Source organism: Dunckerocampus dactyliophorus, chromosome 12 (assembly GCF_027744805.1).
Source record: "Dunckerocampus dactyliophorus isolate RoL2022-P2 chromosome 12, RoL_Ddac_1.1, whole genome shotgun sequence".
NCBI classification, from domain to species: Eukaryota; Metazoa; Chordata; class Actinopteri; order Syngnathiformes; family Syngnathidae; genus Dunckerocampus; species Dunckerocampus dactyliophorus.
The window spans coordinates 4,911,597-4,932,106 of NC_072830.1; the positions used below are offsets into that span (position 1 = coordinate 4,911,597).

Sequence of the window (20,510 nt, forward strand, 5' to 3'; positions counted from 1 at the left end):
GGTTTCTTTGCGATAGGAGAAGGCCATAGCTAATGAAAAAAAAAAACAGCAACTCTGGCCGCCATGCTTGCAAAAGCTTTCAATTATACATATTCTGTGAAATTGCATGTTTTAAATTTATTGGATGTTTTGTATGTTACGTTTAGCATTTATTTGTTTGTTACTAAAATAAAACATTTAAAACCCCTTTCGTTTATACTCTTCCGCCATCTAGCGCCCGGATCGAGCGACGTCACAAAGTACGTCATTCAATAACACGGAAGTAGCCGCGAAACAATAGAAACGATCAACAAGAGGCGTCATAATGTGACTAAATAAGTAATTCTTCGTTTTATGCTCTTACACTTCAATGGAGGGTTATTCGGTGTACAAAGTCATCGGCGAGGGCTCTTTCGGGAGGGCTTTGTTAGTCCAGTGTAAAAACACTCAGGAGAAGTACATTGTCAAGGAAATACAGCTGCCAAAGGTACACCAGCAATTACTCTTGTATTTCTGTCTTGCGTATACATAATAACAGGACAGGAATGGTCTAAATGTACTATTTGCATGTGTAACAGAATGAGTCCAAAGTGGAGAAGTGGAGGAGAGAAGCAGTGCTGTTGTCCACAATGAAACATCCAAATATTGTGGCTTTCCGTGAGGCGTTTGAGGGTGACTATAACCTCGTTTCCACTACTTCTTGATGCATTTGTTTTGACACGTGCGTGCCAGTGTAACAGCAGGCTATGTGATTGTGTTTGTGCAGCTGACCACCTCTTGTGCATTGTGATGGAGTACTGCAGCGGCGGAGACATGCTGCAGAGAATCCAGCAGCAGAAGACCAGTCACTTCTGTGTTGATAATGTAAACCGCCATAATGACTGAAATAAAAAGCTTTCATTTAATTTAAATCCCATTACCCACCCCCCAGATCTTAAAATGGTTTGCGGAGATGTGTGCAGGCACCAAGCATATTCACGATAAGCGGGTTTTGCACCGAGACCTCAAGTCCAAGGTACATCAGTCTTTTAATACATTGTATATGCTAGTTTCACCCTTGCTCGTAGCTAAACGAGGCAATCAAAATATTAGACACAGCTCTCAGTATGGTGAAATGCATTGTTGAATTTTATTTTCTGTCCCCCTTCCAGAACATTTTCCTCACAGACAAAGGCACAGTCAAGCTTGGAGACTTTGGCTCAGCGTGTGTTCTTAACAGGTATCCTGCAGGAAAAAGGTGTACTGGTGGTTTGACCTGGAGTCTGTGATCTACTTTTAAATCTTTCACGCTGCAGCTCAAAGGCTTACGCATGTACATATGTCGGCACCCCCTATTACGTCGCTCCGGAGATCTGGGAAAACAAGCCGTACAACAATAAAAGGTATTGCATGTTGATTCAACAACTAGCCAACCTTCTCATTGTGTGACCGTTTAACTACAAGTGTCTTGTCCGATCTTTTGTGTTTTTCAGTGACGTGTGGTCTCTGGGCTGTGTGCTCTATGAGCTGTGCACCCTTCGACACCCGGTAAAATCATTTTGCGTACTTGCTTAAACATTGAAGCAATCATCTCACTACTGTCTGAAGACTGATGGAAGGTTGCGACAAGGAAAACAACATCTGACAAAAGTGTCCTCTCACCTCTCACATAACGACAGTATAAATTGTTTAGGGACAGAACGACACGTTGGATGTGCAGTACTTTAGAGTAGTCAGTGTATAGCTTGTATAGCAGTATACAGTCATGGAAAAATGATTAGACCACCCTTGTTTCTTCAGTTTTCTAGTTCATTTTAATGCCTGATACAACTCAAGGTACCTTTTGTTTGGACAAATATAGGACGTAAGAGTTACATATTTTGGCAGTACAATGCTATAGCTATTCATGTAAGAACTTAAGTGATTTTGGTTATTATCAAGAAAACCATGGAAGTTGCTAGATATCAGCTCTTAAATTCAACCCTTATGAGATATATTTGTTACCATCATTATATTTGTCCAAACAAATGTACCTTTAGTTGTACCAATCACTAAAATGGATCAATAAACTGAAGAAACGAGGGTGGTCTAATCATTTTTCTCATGACTGTAGATTTACTCTCCTCTGAAAATGAGTCGCCACAAGTGAGTAGCAAGACAATTGTGTCTTGCCTACAGTCAAGCATGGTGGTGGTGGGGTCATGCTCTGGGGCCGCATGAGTGCTGCCGGCACTGCGGAGCTGCGCTTCATTGAGTGGAAACATGAATTCCAATTTCAAACATGTATTGTGCCGTTGTGAAGCAGAGTGCCACCCCCCTCCCTGTTTCTTCTTGAGTTTAACAAGGCAAAACAGCATGCAGCATATCATGCACCGCCTTCCTGACAGGGGCATCAAAGTATCCGCACAGCAAACACGTTGTTTATAGATCTTGGCCACTTAAATTGTCAATACCGATAAAACTAGTGACTTTTTCCGGTCTTTTGGCAAGATAATTGTGTCTTCCCTGGAGTCAAGCGTGGTGATAGCGTGCATGAGTGCAGTCAAGCATGTTGGTGGTGGTGTCACTGTCCGGGGGTGCATGAGTGTTGCTGGCACTGGGGGAGCAGCGGGTTCAACGATGGGAAACATGAGTTCCAACGCAAGTGAGCAGCGAGATAATTGTGTCCTGCCTACAGTCAAGCATGCTGGTGGTGTCGTCACGGTCTGGGGCTGCACGAGTGCTGCTGGGACTGGGGGCGCTGCGGTTCAACGAGGGGAAAGATGAATTCCAACACAAGTGAATATCGAGATAATTGTGTCCTGCCTACAGTCAAGCATGTTGGTGGTGGCATCACGGTCTGGGGCTGCACGAGGGCTGGGAATAAAGCTAGTGGTAGAAAACAATGGTGCTCACACTTAATCTACACAATTTGGACATGTTCACTGTGAGATGGATCCACTTGCGTTGGCAGCTATTTACACAAAGGCTGTGTGTTGATAGGAAATGATGTACACTGACTACTTTAAAGTATATCCAACTTTACTTTCTATGGACTTGTCGCTTGACAAGATAGAATGAAATGTTAGGGCTGCACTCACACTTGTGTCCAATCGTGTATGTAGTGATGTGACTTGTCTTGTCTCCTGGTGGGCAGTTCCAGGCACCCAGCTGGAAGAGTCTGATCCTCAAAGTGTGCCGGGGGGCGTACCCGCCACTGCCCAAGCACCTGCCCTACGAGCTGCAGCTTTTGCTCAGGCAGATGTTCAAGACGGATCCCAAAGACCGGCCGTCCTTGCGCACCATTCTGACCTCTCACCGGGCCTCCAGGCTCCTGCGAGCACATCTGTCGCCGCAGGTACCAAATCTCTTATGCAACCTTTATCAGCTGTGAGATCGTCGCACGGGGTCGGGCTTTTGACACAATGCTGTTAGTTCAGATGGCCTGAGAGTGGGGGCGCTCCGATCAGGGTTAGATGCTGCCGATTCCGATACTGATCATCCACGAGTGAGATTGGCAGATACCGCTCACATGGATTAACTGTACATTTTTGGCCAGTGGTGCCGTATAGGCGGGAAGGTAGCACAATTAAAAAAAAAAAAAGGTCATTATTCAACAATAAAAAGGGGGGCCCAACATGATTTTTTTTTCATGGAGACCAGAATTCCTGGCTGCACCCCTGCTATTGTCTATATTACATATTACATTGGCTATATTTTACAAGAATAATGTCAAAATATTAGGACAAAAAAGTTGGAATCTAACAAAAAAAACCCTCTTAATTTTATAAGAATAAAAAATATCGTCTTTAGTAGGATAAAGTTGAAATATTAAAGAAAGACACGATTGTTTTTAATTAATAATATAAAAAACAAACAAAATGAATAAAGCTGTCATTTTTGGAAAATTATGTTGCAGAAAAAGTTATATTGTTAAGAAAATAAAGTCAAAATATTATGAGAATAAAGTCATAATTACGAGAAGAACATTTACAAAAAGAAAGTTGAAATAGTTGGAAAATAAATAAAAAATCAACAGCAGAAATAAAAAATCCACAGCAGAAATGAAAAAAAAAACAGCTACAATTTTACAAGAATGAAGTCTAAATATTAAGAGAAAAAAAGTTGCAATTTTACGAGAAAAACTTACAATATTATGAGAAAGAATATTGTCATTTTAGTAGAAAAGAGTTGAAATATTTAAGAAAAAATATGCAATGTTTTAAAGAAACAAAACAAAATGTCATTTTTGGGAAATTTGGTTGGGGAAAAAGTTATATTATGGGAATAAAGTGAAAATATTATGGGAATAAAGTCATAATATTCCGAAAAGAAAATTGAAATATTTGGGAAAAAAACCCAAAAAAACCCATCAAAACTGGGGGGGAAAAGATAGAAGCTGATATTAACTCATTCAATCCCAGCCATTTTTCAAAAGACAACCCCTTCAGTACCGGCCATTTTAGACGATTTTGACTGATTTTTTAAGGTACACAGAATATTGTGTTCTATGGCTCGTTTTTCATTGGGAAAAAAAAAAGTTTCTACCTTTTTCCTTTTTTTTTTTAGTAACCAGCAGTAGAACACAGGTAAGTTCCCACCAAGAAAACGGAAAAACCCAGCTTTTTGTGAAAAGACGCATTTCAATGACATCTTTCAGTGTGCAGTTGCATCATCACCTCAAAAACATAAAATACGTGTACACTGTATATATGCAGTACGTCTTTGGGATCAGGTGCTTAGGTCTATAAAAACTTCTAAATACGTCTATGTTATTGAAGGAGTTAATAATATGTAGGCCTGTCACGATAACACATTTTGCTGGTCGATAACTGCTATAAATTATCGACGATAATGGATAATTTTGACCTTTTTTTTTTTTTTTTTAGACCATATTACCAAAGTTTATCATTCAATGATCACTGTGTCATGTCACATTTGAGCCACTAGATGGTACGGTACTCAAGTGTAGTGTATCTGTGTGAGGCGCAAAAGATGGCTACTTTAAAACTTACAAATTGCGGTGTGTCACCACTTCACATACCCTGGGTATCGCGAGCTTGCGCCACCCGGCACCCTACATTTACTTCGCCGATCAAACGCCAACCGCCGGGACGAATGCCCCACAGCACATCCACACTGGAACTGTGGCATTCGGCTGAGAAACTATCGCTTTTGTGCTTTTCATTCATATTAGCGTTTGCTTGCTAACTACTAGCTAGCACTCAGTGTATTCAATCACTAGGTAGGTAGACCCCGCCTAGACATACTCTGACAAAGACGCTGAATAGCTGACAGGAGGCTCACTCTTTCCCTTAATTTGACTCTACAACCAATGCGCTCAGACACAAGCAGAGTGAACCCACTTGTCATCCACCCTGGGTGCTGCTGCAAGACCAGGAAACGGAAAAGGCACACGTACATGTTGCACATGTCAATTTATCCAGGCGTCAAAATTAACCTCGTTTTTTTCTATCGTTTGATTAATCGTTTTATCGCGACAGGCCTAATATGCTTTTTCACCTATATGACAAGAGATGATGTTTTTCTTGAAATATATATGACTACTTCTATGTTGCTGTACATAATATCAAAGTGGCAAAGGTGCATCCTTTCATTTTTCACTATGTGGCCCTCAGTCGTGGGACGCCGCTGCCTTCCACCGCTGCTGTCATGCACATACAGGCGAGCGTTGGCTGCACACACCGTGAGCCTCGAAAACGCACCCTACTGTCAAGTTGGACTGAAGCGCTGATGTTTGAAAACAGAAAACGGTTGTGATTTGATTAAAAATGAAATGAAATAATAGCACCATTTATGGGAAAAGGAAAACAAAGAAAAAGATAAATGATGACTGCAGACGACTGATGAAAGACAGACACATATTGCTAACAGAATCACACAAATCAGGACTGGCCACAGACAGACAGAAGTCACTACTTACTATGCAAGGCTAAGTTAAATTTCTTCACGACTCGCATTAAAGAAGCTAAAGGAAACAAAGTAATTGGAAGAAAACAAAAAAATTGCACTGATAATCGTGAAATAAAAATAATGTACTTGAGCAAAAGGCGTTGATCGTAATCACGGAGATAAATGAATGATATCTTTGGCTATATGATCTATTGAGAAATGAGAAATGACATGTAATAAAAACTATTTTTAAAAAACAGGACAAAAAGGCCAAAAGCACTTCATGTCGTGTAGCGAGTGCACGATGTCTTTTTTATTTTTCAAACCGATACCGTTAACTTTGTGCTATGGTATGGTACCGATAACCGATAACTTTTTATATCTACTTTTTTTATTTACATTGAAGTGTAGTTTGTGCACACTTTTCTGTCCAATTTGGCTTATTTCAGAATACATTGTTAAAAATAAGTGTCACATGACTCGGTGTATTCTTCAAAGAGCATGACAATTCTTATGACAATTATGACGGTCAAACCCCTGATACAAATTATGATGACTTGTTTAATACCCATGTGACATAACTACGACACACATTATGACACCAGGTGGTTGCACAAAGCAAACAATTGGTAAATTTAGTAGACAACAAAGTACTGCATGACTATTCAAATGATGAAGACGGTAGAGGCCACTGGTATGTACCAACTATTATTGCTCCTAGGTTACGACTGTGTTGAGCCTTGGCTAGTAATTTGATGCTATTCCTCTTTGATTCAAAGGCTGTCAACCTAACCTGTGCTCCTGTAAATAGTTGAGGTGTGAAATAAAACACAAGGAAAACTACTGGCGTTGAGCTGATAAGGCGTCCTCTACGATCTTCTTGGCCTTTTCAAGTGCAGGCTGGCGTAAAGTCCAAAAGAACTTGACACACAACTGGAAGTAAGATGGACTGGAACAAAATTAGGTCTCTGGAAAACTTTTTGCACTTTTCAAACGCCGTGGCGGTGGTGTTTCAGGTGGCTGCTGCATGTGTTTGATTATCAGTTATCTGAGCTATTTTTAATGTTCTCAGATTTATTGGAATGACATAATTCCCTCATATCAGCCTGATAATTATCGTGCACCCCTATTTTTAAGTTTTGCATGGACCTGACCCCTTCCCCTCCTTGAAGAATTTTTTGGAAACTGAAGGCCGCAAGCGGGATTGGCACTAGGGCCACACAGGTACCACACAGACGTAGAGTCATCCCTCGCTACATTGCGGTCCGAACATCATGCCTTCACTCCACTGCGTTAAAAAACAAAAAACAAATATTAGTCAAACATGTGTATATTAGGCAAATTACAAAATTTTTGTTTGCCCAAATTAAGCATTTCAAGCATAAAAATGAAATGGCAAAACAAAGTAAAATACAAATACAGTACAGTATAAGTAACTGATATCATGATATCATTTCTTTATACCAGGGAAACTATACAAAGAATGCTCTCTGGAGACTGAAATCTGAGTCCAAGTACAGCTCTCAAGTTGAACAGACATGCCTTGACATAGTGTATATGGTTAAAGTCCTGCATATTTACCCATTGCACAAATAGTGGGCAGCTAGTCAAGCTGACGTACTCTTGTTTCAAGGGTAGGGTAGACATTCTGTTTGCAAGTCAGAATCTACAGAATCTTCCTCTTGTATTGCATGTCCCAAGCCTGTAGCAAGGTGATGATCCCAACTCGATAAAAAGCTGTCTGGTACAGTTCTCCATTTAGTAGTCTTGTCCATTCATTGTGTCTCGTGTCCATTGGCGTACTATCAGTAACAGTATTCAACTTGTGAATGTAGGCGTCAGTATTTGTTCGGTGAGACAAGCAACAGGAACAAGGTTGGAACATGCTTTTATGCAGGTTTAAATGACCTCACAACAGGAACAATCATAATAAGAACATAATCATCATCATCATACAGTAGTAACGCGGGTTACTGTTGCAGCCATAGCCCACAAACAAGCTAAAACGCAACTCTGAACCCCCGGCGTCAGTTAACCTACTGTTAAAAAGCGTATTTAGAAGATCGTAAACAGGTTTTCAATGCCATCACTACAAAAATACATTCCACTTATTAATATTGAATCCTATATTGCGCAAATTCACTTATTGCGGTTGGGTTTGGAACCAGTTAAACGCCATAAACGAGGGACAACGGTACCGTTTTTGGACAAACAGTGCTGTCAGTAAAAGCATCAAAATCTTTAGTTTCGTTTACCATCAGTGGCGGAAGCTAAAACGCAACTCTGAACCCCGACGTCAGTTAACCTAATGTTAAAAAGCGTATTTAGAAGCTCGTAAATAGGTTTTCAATGCCGTAACTACAATAATATATTCCATTTATTAATATTAAATCCTACTTTGTGCAAATTCACTTATCGTGGTTGCTTCTGGAACCAGTTAACCGCCATAAACGAGGGACAACTGTACCGTTTTTGGACAAACAGTGCTGTCAGTAAAAGCAACAAAATCTTTAGTTTCATTTTACCATCAGTGGCGGAGCTACGGGGTGGCTGTGGCCACCCTTGGTCACTCTTCTGTGGTGCAGAGCATTAGTTCAGCCTAAACGCTGCTTCCGCTTGGGCGCATTTCACTGCAGCACACAACTTTCCATGTGAAGGAGCTGTCAATAAAACCGCGTCTTGCATGAACTGCAAGCGCTAGGCAAGTTTTCCATGAGTACTTTGGTTGGTTCCGGTCAAGTTTTCTCACTATGTTTCTACTATGTTTCTACTATGTTGACTCTTATTTAAATTCTGAAGCGTGATTCAGCACATAAATCTGTTAATAATGGAAACTCTCTGTAGCAGCATGAGTGAGCATGTAAACCAAGGAGTTGAAAGTTAAAACAGGAGTGCCGATCAACATCCACTTCAGTATTGGGTTTGGCCACCATGATGGGGAGCAGAATCCAGAAACTATGCTTTGAAAACATGTACACCGCTCAGCCATTAATTGCTCTAATAGACAGTCCAAAAGCAGTGGCGGAGTTACAGGGCGGCCGGCCCTGGTCACTCTCCGGCCACCCCATTGGCCATCTAGACAATTCAGGTATGAACTTATTGGCCAGCCCTATGTGAGTAATGGTCTCACCTTGGCCACCCCAATGAAAAATGTCTGTCTCTGCCACAATTTCCCATTGACAATAAGATTTTCAGACATACACAATCTGCAAAACCAATCTCAAAAAGTGGATGAAGTCTGGCCATTTTTAGCCTTTTAATGTTTTGTGTTTATTCTTGTATTGTTTGTGTATTGTTTTTATGTTGTTGATATTTCTGTTAGCTGCCTGGGGGCTACAGATGAAAACGAACACTTGTGCCATAATCAGGGTTCCTACGCAAGTATGGATAAATTACACATTTCCAGGTTTGGAAAAGTATGGAAAATGGAAAGCTGGTGTGTGTGAATACCTTGTTTTGCCTAAAACACAAGGATAATAGGTCTGCTCTCATGGATGACGAAGGGAATTAAAATATTCACATTTGAGAGGCTGAAATCAAAATATTTACATTTTTAAATAAAAAAAAAACTAATCGAATACCAAAATAGTTGTTGATGAATTGGATATTCAACGAATCTTCATTGTTGCAGCTCTAATGATGCACATCCATTTACTTAGTCTAGAAAAAGTATGGAATTTTGAAACGTCAAATCTGTAGAAACCCTGCATAATCTGGCATATTTCTACCTATACTGGTTGCACATTTGCATTAATATGCATTGTGCCTAATAAATACATCAAATGTTCTTCAAATGCCGTATTTAATTAAAGCTTTTTAACATGCTACCCTCGCAAGATATTGGTCGTGTTGTGTTGCAGAATACAGCCTTAATGTCATGTAGGGTTCACATGCCTGCCAAGCGTGAAGAGAAGGGGGACACCACCCAAGACATTACAGCAGGACACTAAAAAACAGGCTGCAACAGAACGAGCCACAGGTGCTCTGTTTTTGTGATCATCGTGCCGATTGCTGTACGTTCCTTTCCATGAAAATTGGACGATACTGATCGCTTGCCGATCCGTCAGAGCATGCCTCCGTTAAAGTGCTTGATTTACGGTCATGTTTTGGATCTTTCACAGGTCATACAAGCAGAGGAACGGGGGCGGTGCTCTGCTGGGAGGCCGGATACGGACGAGAGGAAGAAAGTGCTTCAACATCTGGGAGAGAAGAGTTTGATAGACCCCATGGGAGGTACAAATACTCTCTGGACACTTCATGAGCTGCATCTCATGAGATGTTTTTGTCTTGATTGACTATTCACCAATAGGTTTGACTGCAGGTGTTGAGGCTCACCATGAAAAAGCGCCCCTCCCTCGAAGGCGTTGGGCCGCCGAGCCCTCCGAGACGGTGCTACAGGTGTTTGCCAACGCCAGCCTCCAGGTGTCAGGTGAAGGTACGCCAGCCACCTGATTTACACCACGTTATCCGGACTGATGAATGTGGTAGTAGGACATGTTTGCTGGCGTCTCCAGAGGAGAGCGGGCAGAGGAAACAGTGGCGACGAGATCCCCCTGAAAGGCTGCTAAGCTTGTTGGAGAAAGCGGAGGTGAACCGAGCCTTCAGCACCTTTGTGATCCACAGAGAAGGTCCGTTGCACTCATTGTCTCAAGTTTAAACTCAATGACACAAATCACATATTTACTCCAGTCCTGTAGGTGGCAGTAATGTTCACTAAAAATAACTTTGACTCAGCGCCATCTACTGGATCACTGCTCCTAATTCACCCCAATTCAAGCAGACTGATTACAAAGTTGAACTAGGTCTCCACCAAAATCAATTTACCAGTTCTTTGGCCCTCTCTTGTGTAGTGTTTGGGTCACCTTGCTAGCGACGTCACCAATCAGCTAACAAACGGCCATCAAATCAGAACCTCGGGACAGGCCAGAACGTTGAAAAACACGATATTACGCACAAGTAATGACTTCCTGTCCTTGCCTTCTCTTCTCAGGTGACAGTCCTCTGATGGGTCCACTCTCCCGAGGTCAAGGCGACAACACTGATGGCCCAGAACAGGAAGTGCACATTGACGACGACCGCCTGCAGCCACGCTCCGATGACGAGGACACGTAAGCGCTTTGCCACTCCTATCATGGCAACGTACACTCAGCTGGCACTCATCTGTCACGTTAGGCACGCCTGATAACAAGAAGTTATTATTTACAAAAGATGATATCATAATGCCTCGTTTATCGAGGTTAATTGGTTCCAGACCTGACCGTGATAAGTGAATTTTCGCCAAGTAGGATTCAATACAGCGTTCCCTCGTTTATCCAGGGGATAGGTTCCCAAAATAGCCCGCAATTAGCCAACTTAATTTGTTTCCAATTATGTATGTTAAAAGGCTGTAAAACCCCTCACCACACACTTTATACACTTTTCTCGGACAGGCATGAACATTTTCTCACATTTCTGTCTTGTTTAAACACTCAAAGCTAAAATTTCATTTGAATTTTAATCATCAACCTACGAGGGTGGACACAAGAAATGATTAAGTGACTCACTTGGATTTCACTCCTCGGATCGTGCCTCTTCGTCCTGCCGCCATTCCGCTGTAGAGTAGTGTTTCTGTATCCTTGGTAAAGCATATTGCTCCTGTCGTCGGATTTTCCTCCTCCTGGAACCGAAGATTCATTTATTCCGTAACGGCGCACTGCAGCTGATTTGTGATGCTTGGCATCCTCCTCTGCCGTTTGGGTGCGACCGCAGGTGTTGTCGGGGATAAAAGTAGCAAACATGCAGCACTTCAGAGTCACACTGCTAGCAGTTGAACATTTATTGAAATTTGGCAAGTCGAACGCATTCTGTACTGCACAGGAAGGCACGGAGGAGACAATCGACAATGGTCAACCGTCCCTTAGCCAATCATGACACAGAACACAATGCATGTTCATACGCTGTTAAAAAAAAAAAAAAAAAACTGCACAAAACAGCGAGTCCGTTAAAGGTGAACCACGATGTAGCGAGGGAACACTGTATGAATAAATGGAGTCTTTTTGTAGTTAGAGCATAGAAAACCTGTTTGACTTTCTAAATATGATTTTTACCATTATTAGAGCCCTGTAGACATGGCATAACACCCCTATAGATGCCTTTACACTCCCATTACCCAACATAGTAGACATAACCACAGAAAATAAGAGATGTAAATGAAAAGTGCATTTTTAAAAAAAAAATTTGCGCATCATCCACAATCCTTATGTGAGACAAGAACACGTCTCTCTTGTCTGTGCGTTGTAAAGATACAAAAACAGCTAAAAGGAGGCAGCTAATTAATGCACGTAACGGGACACACACCGAGAAACACCGCTATTAAAACACCTCCAAAAAGCTCCAGCAAGGTTTTATGGTGGACAGGAAGTGACGTCAGGGATTCAGATTTGTATTTTAGTTCATTTAGAACATTTTTATGCTTGAAAGGCTTAATTTAGGCTACAAGTATGTAACATTTGCTTAAATTTAAATTTTTTGGACTAATTATAGGCCGTAGTCAACCATATAGTGAGGGAATGATGTTCGTTTTGATTGACACAGTCTTAAAGTAAGAGAGTGAACAGTAATCCCTCGTTTATGCCAGTTGATTGGTCCCAGACCCAACCTTGATAAGTGAATTTCCGCCAAGTAGGATTCTTTATTTATAAATAAGAATTGGAGCATAGAAAAGCTGTTTACGACCTTCTAAATACACTTCTTAACATTATCAGAGTCCTCTAGACATGAAATAACACCCCTATAGTGACCTGTACACTCCTATTACCCAAATAGTACACATAATAGAAAATAAACAAAACAAGACTCGTGCTCGTATGTGTTGCTGTATTCTGAATTTCTTATATTTGTATTTTACTTTATTAGGCAAAAATAGATTGCTTAAATATGCATATTTTTTGACAATAAGGCGTATTCAACCACAAAACAGAAAGAATTATTCATTTAGAGAATCAAAGCACAAAGTGGCGAGGGATTATTGTAATCGCCAAAATGGCACCTTCGGACCAAAATGCCTGATGTTGTACATTTTGCAGCATTTTATGTTCTTACTGCTTTTTTGTACTAATTTACACTTCTGAGAGAGTTTTAATTCTGGGGCCCTTCAAATAAGTAAATTCCTCCCAAAATATGCCAATTCCACCTCAAAAAGACACTCTGGTTGCCAAATTCAAAAAATATAATAGGAAGCGTCCAAGCCATTTCAATAACATTTGATAAAAAGTTGTAATTCTCAAGAGTAAAGTAAAAATATTTTGAAAGTGAAGGCAATTTCACTGGAATATTGTAGGAATTTGAAGCATAAAGACGTAATATTCCCAGAAGATATTATTTTTAGAATAAACATATGTAAACCTTAAATGCAATATACAATGTCTTGATACTTTAAAAATAACATTTTATTTGCTGTTATTCTTTGATGACTTTCTCTCCTCATTTTAAAAAGTCTAAACCACCAAACTGCATCTGTTTGTACACATAAAAAAAATAAATAAAAAAATACATACTTGTAGCACACTTTTCACCACAACCAGCAGGTGGAGCTGTGGTGAAAAAAAGACATGGCCGCCACCTGTATTTGTAAATCTTTTGGACGGCTACCGCTTTTATATTACATCTCAATCGGGTGTGCAGGTGTGCCTAATGAAGTGGCCTATGGGGGGACGTGCACGTGACCTATTAGCTGAAATGTAGGACACGCTGTGTTCTCTCCTCAGGGACTTTGAGGAGGAGTGGCCATGTGACTGGATGGGTGAAGTGGAGGGAATGCTGCGAGTGTGAAGCTTCATTTGGTGCCAGGGAGGTCGCCACAGCCTGTTTGGATTTCATTAAAGCCCCCCCTCCCAATAACACCACAATTACACCAAATGATTTCTTTGAAAAGCTTAGGAAGCCTCTGAGGTTTTTTTGGCTATGCTGGGGAAGAGCCACCAGGTGGAGCCAAAAGTTCTTTGGGGTAAAAAAAAAAAAAAAAAAAAAAAAAGCAAAAATGGAGGACAGATTGTTAATTTGTGTAGATTTTGGGACATGTTGTCCACGGCTCTTTTTGTGTTGGCCTGGAGCAGATTGAAAAAATATAATTTAACAAGAAAATTGGAAAAAAAAACAAAAACCCTAAGAACAGCAAACATGGGATAATTGGCGGTAATTTTACAAGAATAAAGTCAAAATATTAAAGTTGTAATTTTCTGAGAATTCCATTGTTTTGACAATGAAGTCAAAATATTATAGGGAATAAAGTCAGAATTATGAGAAGAAAGTTTACAGGAAGAAAGTTGAAACAGTGAGAAATGGTAATATTAGGAGAAAAAAGTTGTATTCTAATGACAAAAAGTCATAATTTTCGAGCATAAACATAAGAAAGTAGCAGTCATTAATTTTCTGTACTGCGTGTCCTTGCTACGGTCATGGGGGTATGCTGGAGCCTATCCCAGCTGACTTTTGGGCGAGAGGCAGGGTATTTTAATAGCATAGAGTTGAAAGTATTAAAAGTAGTTAATTGTAATTGTTTTGATTGTCATTTTATTTTATTGTAATGCATTAAATATTTTATGAGAGAAACAAAATAAAGCTGTAGATTGTGGGAAATTAGGTTGAGGAAAACATTGGAATATTATGGGAATAAAGTCATATTACAAAAAGAACATTTACGGAGATTATTTGAGTGGAAGGTTGAAATATATGAAAAACAAGAACCGCAAAAAAGGGGGAAAAAAGAGCAAAGAGTGTAACTGATATTAATAGTATGCTTTTTCACCTGTATGACAAAGCTGAGATTAAATACATGTAACTTCTTAGCATAGGGGGGCGTTGTCCATTTGTGAGGCCAAATGTTGTTTTACGTCATCGCAAAGGTGTTTTAATGTGCTTCTTCCACACCAAACTCATCCAAGCATGCCTCTTTGGAGTACTGGGGACAGAAAAGGTCCTCGTCCTCGAAGTGTTTCCACAAACCTCTCGCTGGGATGAAGAACTAAAGACACTGGTCCAAACTCTGATTTTTGAACTACAGTAAGACAGGGGTGTCCAAACTTATTCCAGCGAGGGCCACATGATGAAAAATGGAAGCATCAAGAAAAAAAGTGCATCTCAGCTTTGTCATAGGTGAAAAAGCCTGCCATTACTATCAACTTCACTTTTTGCTCTTTTTTCCCCATTTTTGTGGGGTTTTTAAATATTTCAACTTTTAAATCTTTGTAAATGTTCTTCTAGTAGTACGACTTTATTCCTATAATATTGTGACCTTGTTCCCATCATAATGACTTTTTCTGCAACTGCCGGCTGCCACCCAACTCGTGGTGAGCTCATTGGAGGGGGGACCCACCTTGTCTCTTGGGGCTGTGCCCGGCCGGGCCCCATGGGTGTAGGCCCGACCACCAGGTGCTCGCCATCGTGACCCACCTCCAGGAACTCCAGGGGGCGCCGGTGACCAGCGTCCAGGCGAAGGAAACATGGTCCAATGATTTCTCTCTTGGGAACAGACAAAAAGTGGCTCAACAGACCCCGATGTCACTGTCATCCGGAAGAAACTCTGCGTAGAAGCGCTGCTCCTCTGCCTTAAGAGGAGCCAGATGAGGTTGCTCAGGCATCTTGTCAATTCTATCTCCTTGTCAATTTTTTTTCTTGTAATTCTGACTTTAGTCCCATAATATTTTCACTTTATTCTCGTAGTAACATAACTTTTTCTGCAACCTAATAATAGGTAAAAAAAAAAAATTCAGCATTATGCTACTAGAATGAAGTTATTTTTTCACATGATATGACTACGTTATTCTCGTAAAATTACGTCTTTTCCTCATATGCCGATGTCAGGGTTACCGCTACATGTAATGGATCGTGGCGGGGCGCCATGGCTCAATACAAGCCGCCACCCTTGGAAATGAATTGTTTTTTACGTAAAACTATGTTAAGTAATACAGTGTATGAATGGACATAAATGTTATATTGGGGTGCCCATTACGGCGATCGCAAAGGTAGTGTTGGCCGCGTGTCGCCTACAGCATAACAGGCACTCTGTAAATGTCATATGACATCAGTCAGCTGACATCAAGCCCCCTCCTGATTCGCTCGGCGGCATGTTGGCAGCCTCACGCGGATAATGCAACGTTCATCTTTATTATTCCGATTGCTAACTCAGCGCCGTCAGCGGTAAAATGCCAAAAGTTATCTGTTCATTTGTAGCAGATACTTATGTAGAAAAGTCAGATCTTTCATGGCTGCGCTTTGTGTCATGAAATGTGTTTTATCTCCCCAAATTCGTTTGTTAAACTACTATTTCACGATGAATTGGAAAATGTGCCCGTTGCTGAAAGCTTTTTAATATGTTGCCTTGACTACGGCTGCATTGGACGCAATACACGACGACCGCTACGTAGCTACTTTTTTTTACGAGTAATACATGCAGTATTACTCGTTTATGTACACAACTTTTGAGGAATTATGTGTCATGTTTATTGCCACATTTAAATTTTGAATTATTTGTGAACTATGTTGATGACCTGTAAACTTTGAATCATTAGTATTTTGTATCATAGTTGCAAAGTTTAGATTTAATATGTGCTGTTTTATAGTAAGACGTACAGTACATCATACAGTGCATCCCTGATATACAGTACATGTACCCAAAATCTGCTCAAAATGTTCATTTTCTGTCAGGCATTCACACTGGCATGCCCTCCTGATGGCTAAAGCTAAGAAGCTTTCTCTTTTTGAACGTGGTCGGATTGTGGAGCTGCATAAGCAAGGCCTCTCGCAGTGAGCCATTTCTGCTGAGGTTGGGCGCAGTAAGACAGTCATTCTACATTTTTTGAAAGATCCTGAGCATTATGGTAGAAAAAAGTAAAGTGCTAGACCCCCCCCCCAAAAAAAAAAAATCACACCTGCGCTGAGCCGGAGGATCCGATTGGAAAAATCTTGGGCACCCCTGATATAGAGGATCTTTGAGTAGCGCTACCATAGCATGTCTATTGTAATGTATGCATTTCCTGACTTTATATACGATTATATTTGCCATTTGCTGCAGTCAGTGTACACAGTGAATGTGTGCGGCTATACAAAAGAGAAATCGGGTGCCCAGTACTTACTTTTCTGAAAACAATTTGTCACGGGTGGCATGTAGCCGGTAATTAGGTGCAGAGAGACAAGTGTTCGTGTTACAAAAATGTATTAACAACAACAAAAGATAAGTGCAAATAATGTCCACAAGTGAAGAGTACAACATAAATCTCCCAACCTAGCCACGGGAAAAACTATACAATGAAAAAGAGTAAGAAAGGGCGCTGCATGCACGGAGAGAGCAGGAAAGAAAAAATACTAAATAACTAAATAACAAAAAAAACACTGCTGAAAAACTGGCAGGGAAAAAAACACGAACAGAAACGGCTGCTGAGAACCAAGCAGAATCAAAACAGGTAACAAAAAATCATGCTGGGACTACAAGCAGGAAGACACAGGTACACCAGGTCCCCAATTTACGAACACCCGACTAGCGAACACTCGCCAATACGAACACAAGCCGACTGGTTTATATTTTATTTTATTTTATTTTGCCTTGTAGTGCTTAGGAATCAGTATGTATACTGCTACTGTACATGCTTGACCAGTAGAGGGCACTGTGACACTGCTAATGGGACCAAGAGGCAGCCTTAGAGCTAATGAGACCAACAGACGCTGGGCAGAGAAAGCTTCCGGTAAAGCTAGGAAAGCTAGGTTTTAGCTGGATGATACAACCCGGACAGAGCGTGTGATTCAAGTTTATGAAGAGTTAATAGGCCTGCTTAATTGTACACCACCCACAGAACACTACCTCTTTTAGAAGAGTCTAACCACGATGACCATTTGTCCTTTTTTTCAATAACTCCTCCTCCAACTCCACCACCACGACGTATGCTCGACCACTCCTCTTCAAAGGTAAATAACATTTATCATTACGTATTATTACATCACTTTTATTAATGTTTTTTTCATTAATTATCCTCGTTTAATATTACTACTGCATCCAAACTCATATTTACATACATACGCATATACTGTATTTGTATACACGTACATGTAGTACCTATATCATTGGTAATATTAATTTTGTTTCGACTTAAGAACGGTCATCTGGAACCAATTGTGTTCGTTAGTTGGGGACTTAGTGTACTTACGAAATGCGAGGGAACAAGGCAAACGAGAGCAGGAACAGGCGAACATGAGAAGTCAATCTCTGGCAACAGGTAGCTAGTAAGACAGCTAAATAGTCCACGAGGCAATTGGTTCCAGGTGTGCATGCTACCACGGGTCGGCGGGTGTGCTGCAACAGACAGACACAAGAGGGCAGCAGAGCAGCACCACAGCTCATGACACAATTGAATTGGATATGCCTGGCCTACACGTGCTGCATAAACAGGACAGATTATGTTCGAGGATATAAATTCCGTTTAACGTCTGTTACACATATAACGCATATAAAAACACATATAACACATATAAAATCTAACCGCTAAACTTTGAAATACTATTTTAAATATGAATGACTAGTATTTCACATTTTCAAAGTTTACAGGTAATCAAAGTAGTTGATATCATAATTATGTTCAATATGACAATCAAGATAATTACACATAATTCCTCAGTAGTTGTGTACATAACCTGAGTACAGGTAACATGTCAGTCACAACAGCTACGTAACATTCATTAGGACACAGTTCATGTATTTCATCCAGTTAGCATTTGCCATCAAACATTACAGACGTACAAGAAATGAAAATGCTTATGAGCCGAAGTCAAGGTAACATATTCAAAAGGTTTCAGCAACGGGCACATTTTCCAATTCATCATGAAATAATAGTTTAAGAATGGAAGTGTAGAAAACACTCATTTCTGTAGTGGAGTTCATGACAGCCATCAAAAAATACACTTTTTTTCTACGTACCTAGCGGCTACAAGTGAATGGATAACTTCTGTTAGAGATACAGGCATCTTAGCGCTGAGGTAGTTCATCTGTAATCACAACAGTAAAGATGAAAGTTGCATCTCCGTGTGTAGCTTGAAACGCCGCGGGGTAGCAAGGGCGAATCAGGAGGTGAGCTTAATGTCAGCTGACTGATGTCATATGACATCTACAAAGTGACTTTTAGGCGATGGACCCAAACTAACTTGGCCAGCTACTGGTATCTCGTGATCGACGTAATGGGCACCCCTGCTGTACGTTGTTGTTTACAGCCACGTTGAGAAGCTAACTGCTGATGCTGCCCATGAGCTTCACAATACATAGATATCTGTTAATTCCTTGACAGGAGATATGTGATGTGTTACGCATGTCGGTATCGGTATCGGCTGATATTGGTATCGGAACTTGAGAGTTGGACAATATCGGCATTTCGGATATTGGCAAAAAAGCCAATATCGGACCAATATCTAGAAAAAAGGAATATTATGGGAATAAAGTCCTAATATTTTGAAAAGATAAAGTCCAAAGACTATTGAAGAAGAAAGTTAAACCACTGTGGGGACCAAAGCACAATCCATCCTGCAAGTCCAGCATGTGCTGGTGAAAGCAGGCAAGGCGAGGCTCGTCTCTGCTGTCAAGATGACATCATTTCCCCTCCTAAATGCACTTAGAGGGAACATCACTTTGAGTATGTTGATGCGGATGGCAGTCCCAGGCACAGGTAATGAAATCAGTGCAGCACGTTACGTGTGATCCCCGGCACGTACTGTGTACCCCCCCACCGGCTCAGCTGGCACGCGCGCGCACATCTGGCACACTGGAACCACTGAACTTAGAGCAGGGGCGTCCAAACGTCGTTCCAGTGAGGGCCACATAGTGTGAAAAATGAAAGGTTGATATTGTGTAAAGCAACAAATGCATTTAGGTGAAAAAGCCTGTTATTGATATCAACTTCACTCTTTGCTGCTTTTTCCCCCATTTGTGCTCGTGTTTTTTATTTTAAATTTTCCATAAATTACAACTTTTTTCTTAAATAATACAAATAACGTTATGACTTTAAAAAAGTAACATATTTTTTCTGAAATGTGTCAACTCCATGCTACTAAAATGACTATTTTTCCTCATGATATTACAAGTTTAATCTAAAACAATACTACTTTTTTCTCTAGTTTGCATTTATTCATGTAAGATTACTGCAGTTTTTTCTATTTCTACTGGGGTTTTTATTTTTTTATTTTTATTTTTTTTTACATTTTTTAACTATTTCAATTTTATTTCTTGTACATTTTTTTCTTGGAATATTCTGACTTTATTCCCGTAATATAACATTTTCCCCAACCTAATTTTACAAAAATTACAACTTTATTTTGGTTTGTTTGTTTCTCATTGCAACTTAACATTTTCTTTCATATTTCAACTCTATGCTACTAAAATGACTTTATTTTTCCTCATAGTCTTGCAATTTCATTCTCATAAAATTGTGACTTTTTTCTCTTCATATTTAAAATTACAGCTGATTTTTTTTTTTTAATATTCCAACTATTTTAATTTTCTTCTTATAATATTACGACTCTATTCCCATAATATCATTTTTTCACAAAATTTCCAAAATTTCTCATATGACTTGAAAAGATGTATTTTTTATTCAATATTTCAACTTGATGCTACTAAAATGACTAATATCCTAATCCTAATATTA

The 20,510-nt window shown here is 40.1% G+C and overlaps 1 protein-coding gene across 4 annotated transcripts; it reads left to right on the top strand.

Annotated features, from left to right (window-relative positions):
* The first annotated feature begins 251 nt into the window (after positions 1-251).
* nek3 (NIMA related kinase 3) lies at positions 252-19,817 on the top strand. Of its 4 annotated transcripts, none has more exons than XM_054794718.1 (13): positions 252-466; positions 558-651; positions 746-843; positions 911-994; positions 1,131-1,198; positions 1,275-1,361; positions 1,452-1,506; positions 3,095-3,295; positions 9,972-10,083; positions 10,160-10,285; positions 10,365-10,478; positions 10,841-10,958; positions 13,596-19,817. In XM_054794718.1, the coding sequence occupies exons 1-13, from the start codon at positions 350-352 to the stop codon at positions 13,657-13,659; spliced, it is 1,338 nt and encodes a 445-aa protein (XP_054650693.1). In that variant the 5' UTR covers positions 252-349; the 3' UTR covers positions 13,660-19,817. The 4 variants fall into 4 exon arrangements, with proteins under 4 accessions (XP_054650693.1, XP_054650694.1, XP_054650696.1 ...); XM_054794719.1 differs by having other exon boundaries at positions 10,160-10,279; XM_054794721.1 differs by having other exon boundaries at positions 10,172-10,279.
* Positions 19,818-20,510: the final 693 nt, after the last annotated feature.

Excerpts from the sequence above, each read along its gene's own strand:
- nek3 (XM_054794718.1), top strand. The coding sequence starts at position 350 with ATGGAGGGTTATTCGGTGTACAAAGTCATCGGCGAGGGCTCTTTCGGG. Across the intron at positions 3,296-9,971 it reads GAGCACATCTGTCGCCGCAG|GTCATACAAGCAGAGGAACG; the intron begins GTACCAAATCTC and ends GATCTTTCACAG. Across the intron at positions 10,479-10,840 it reads CTTTGTGATCCACAGAGAAG|GTGACAGTCCTCTGATGGGT; the intron begins GTCCGTTGCACT and ends TTCTCTTCTCAG.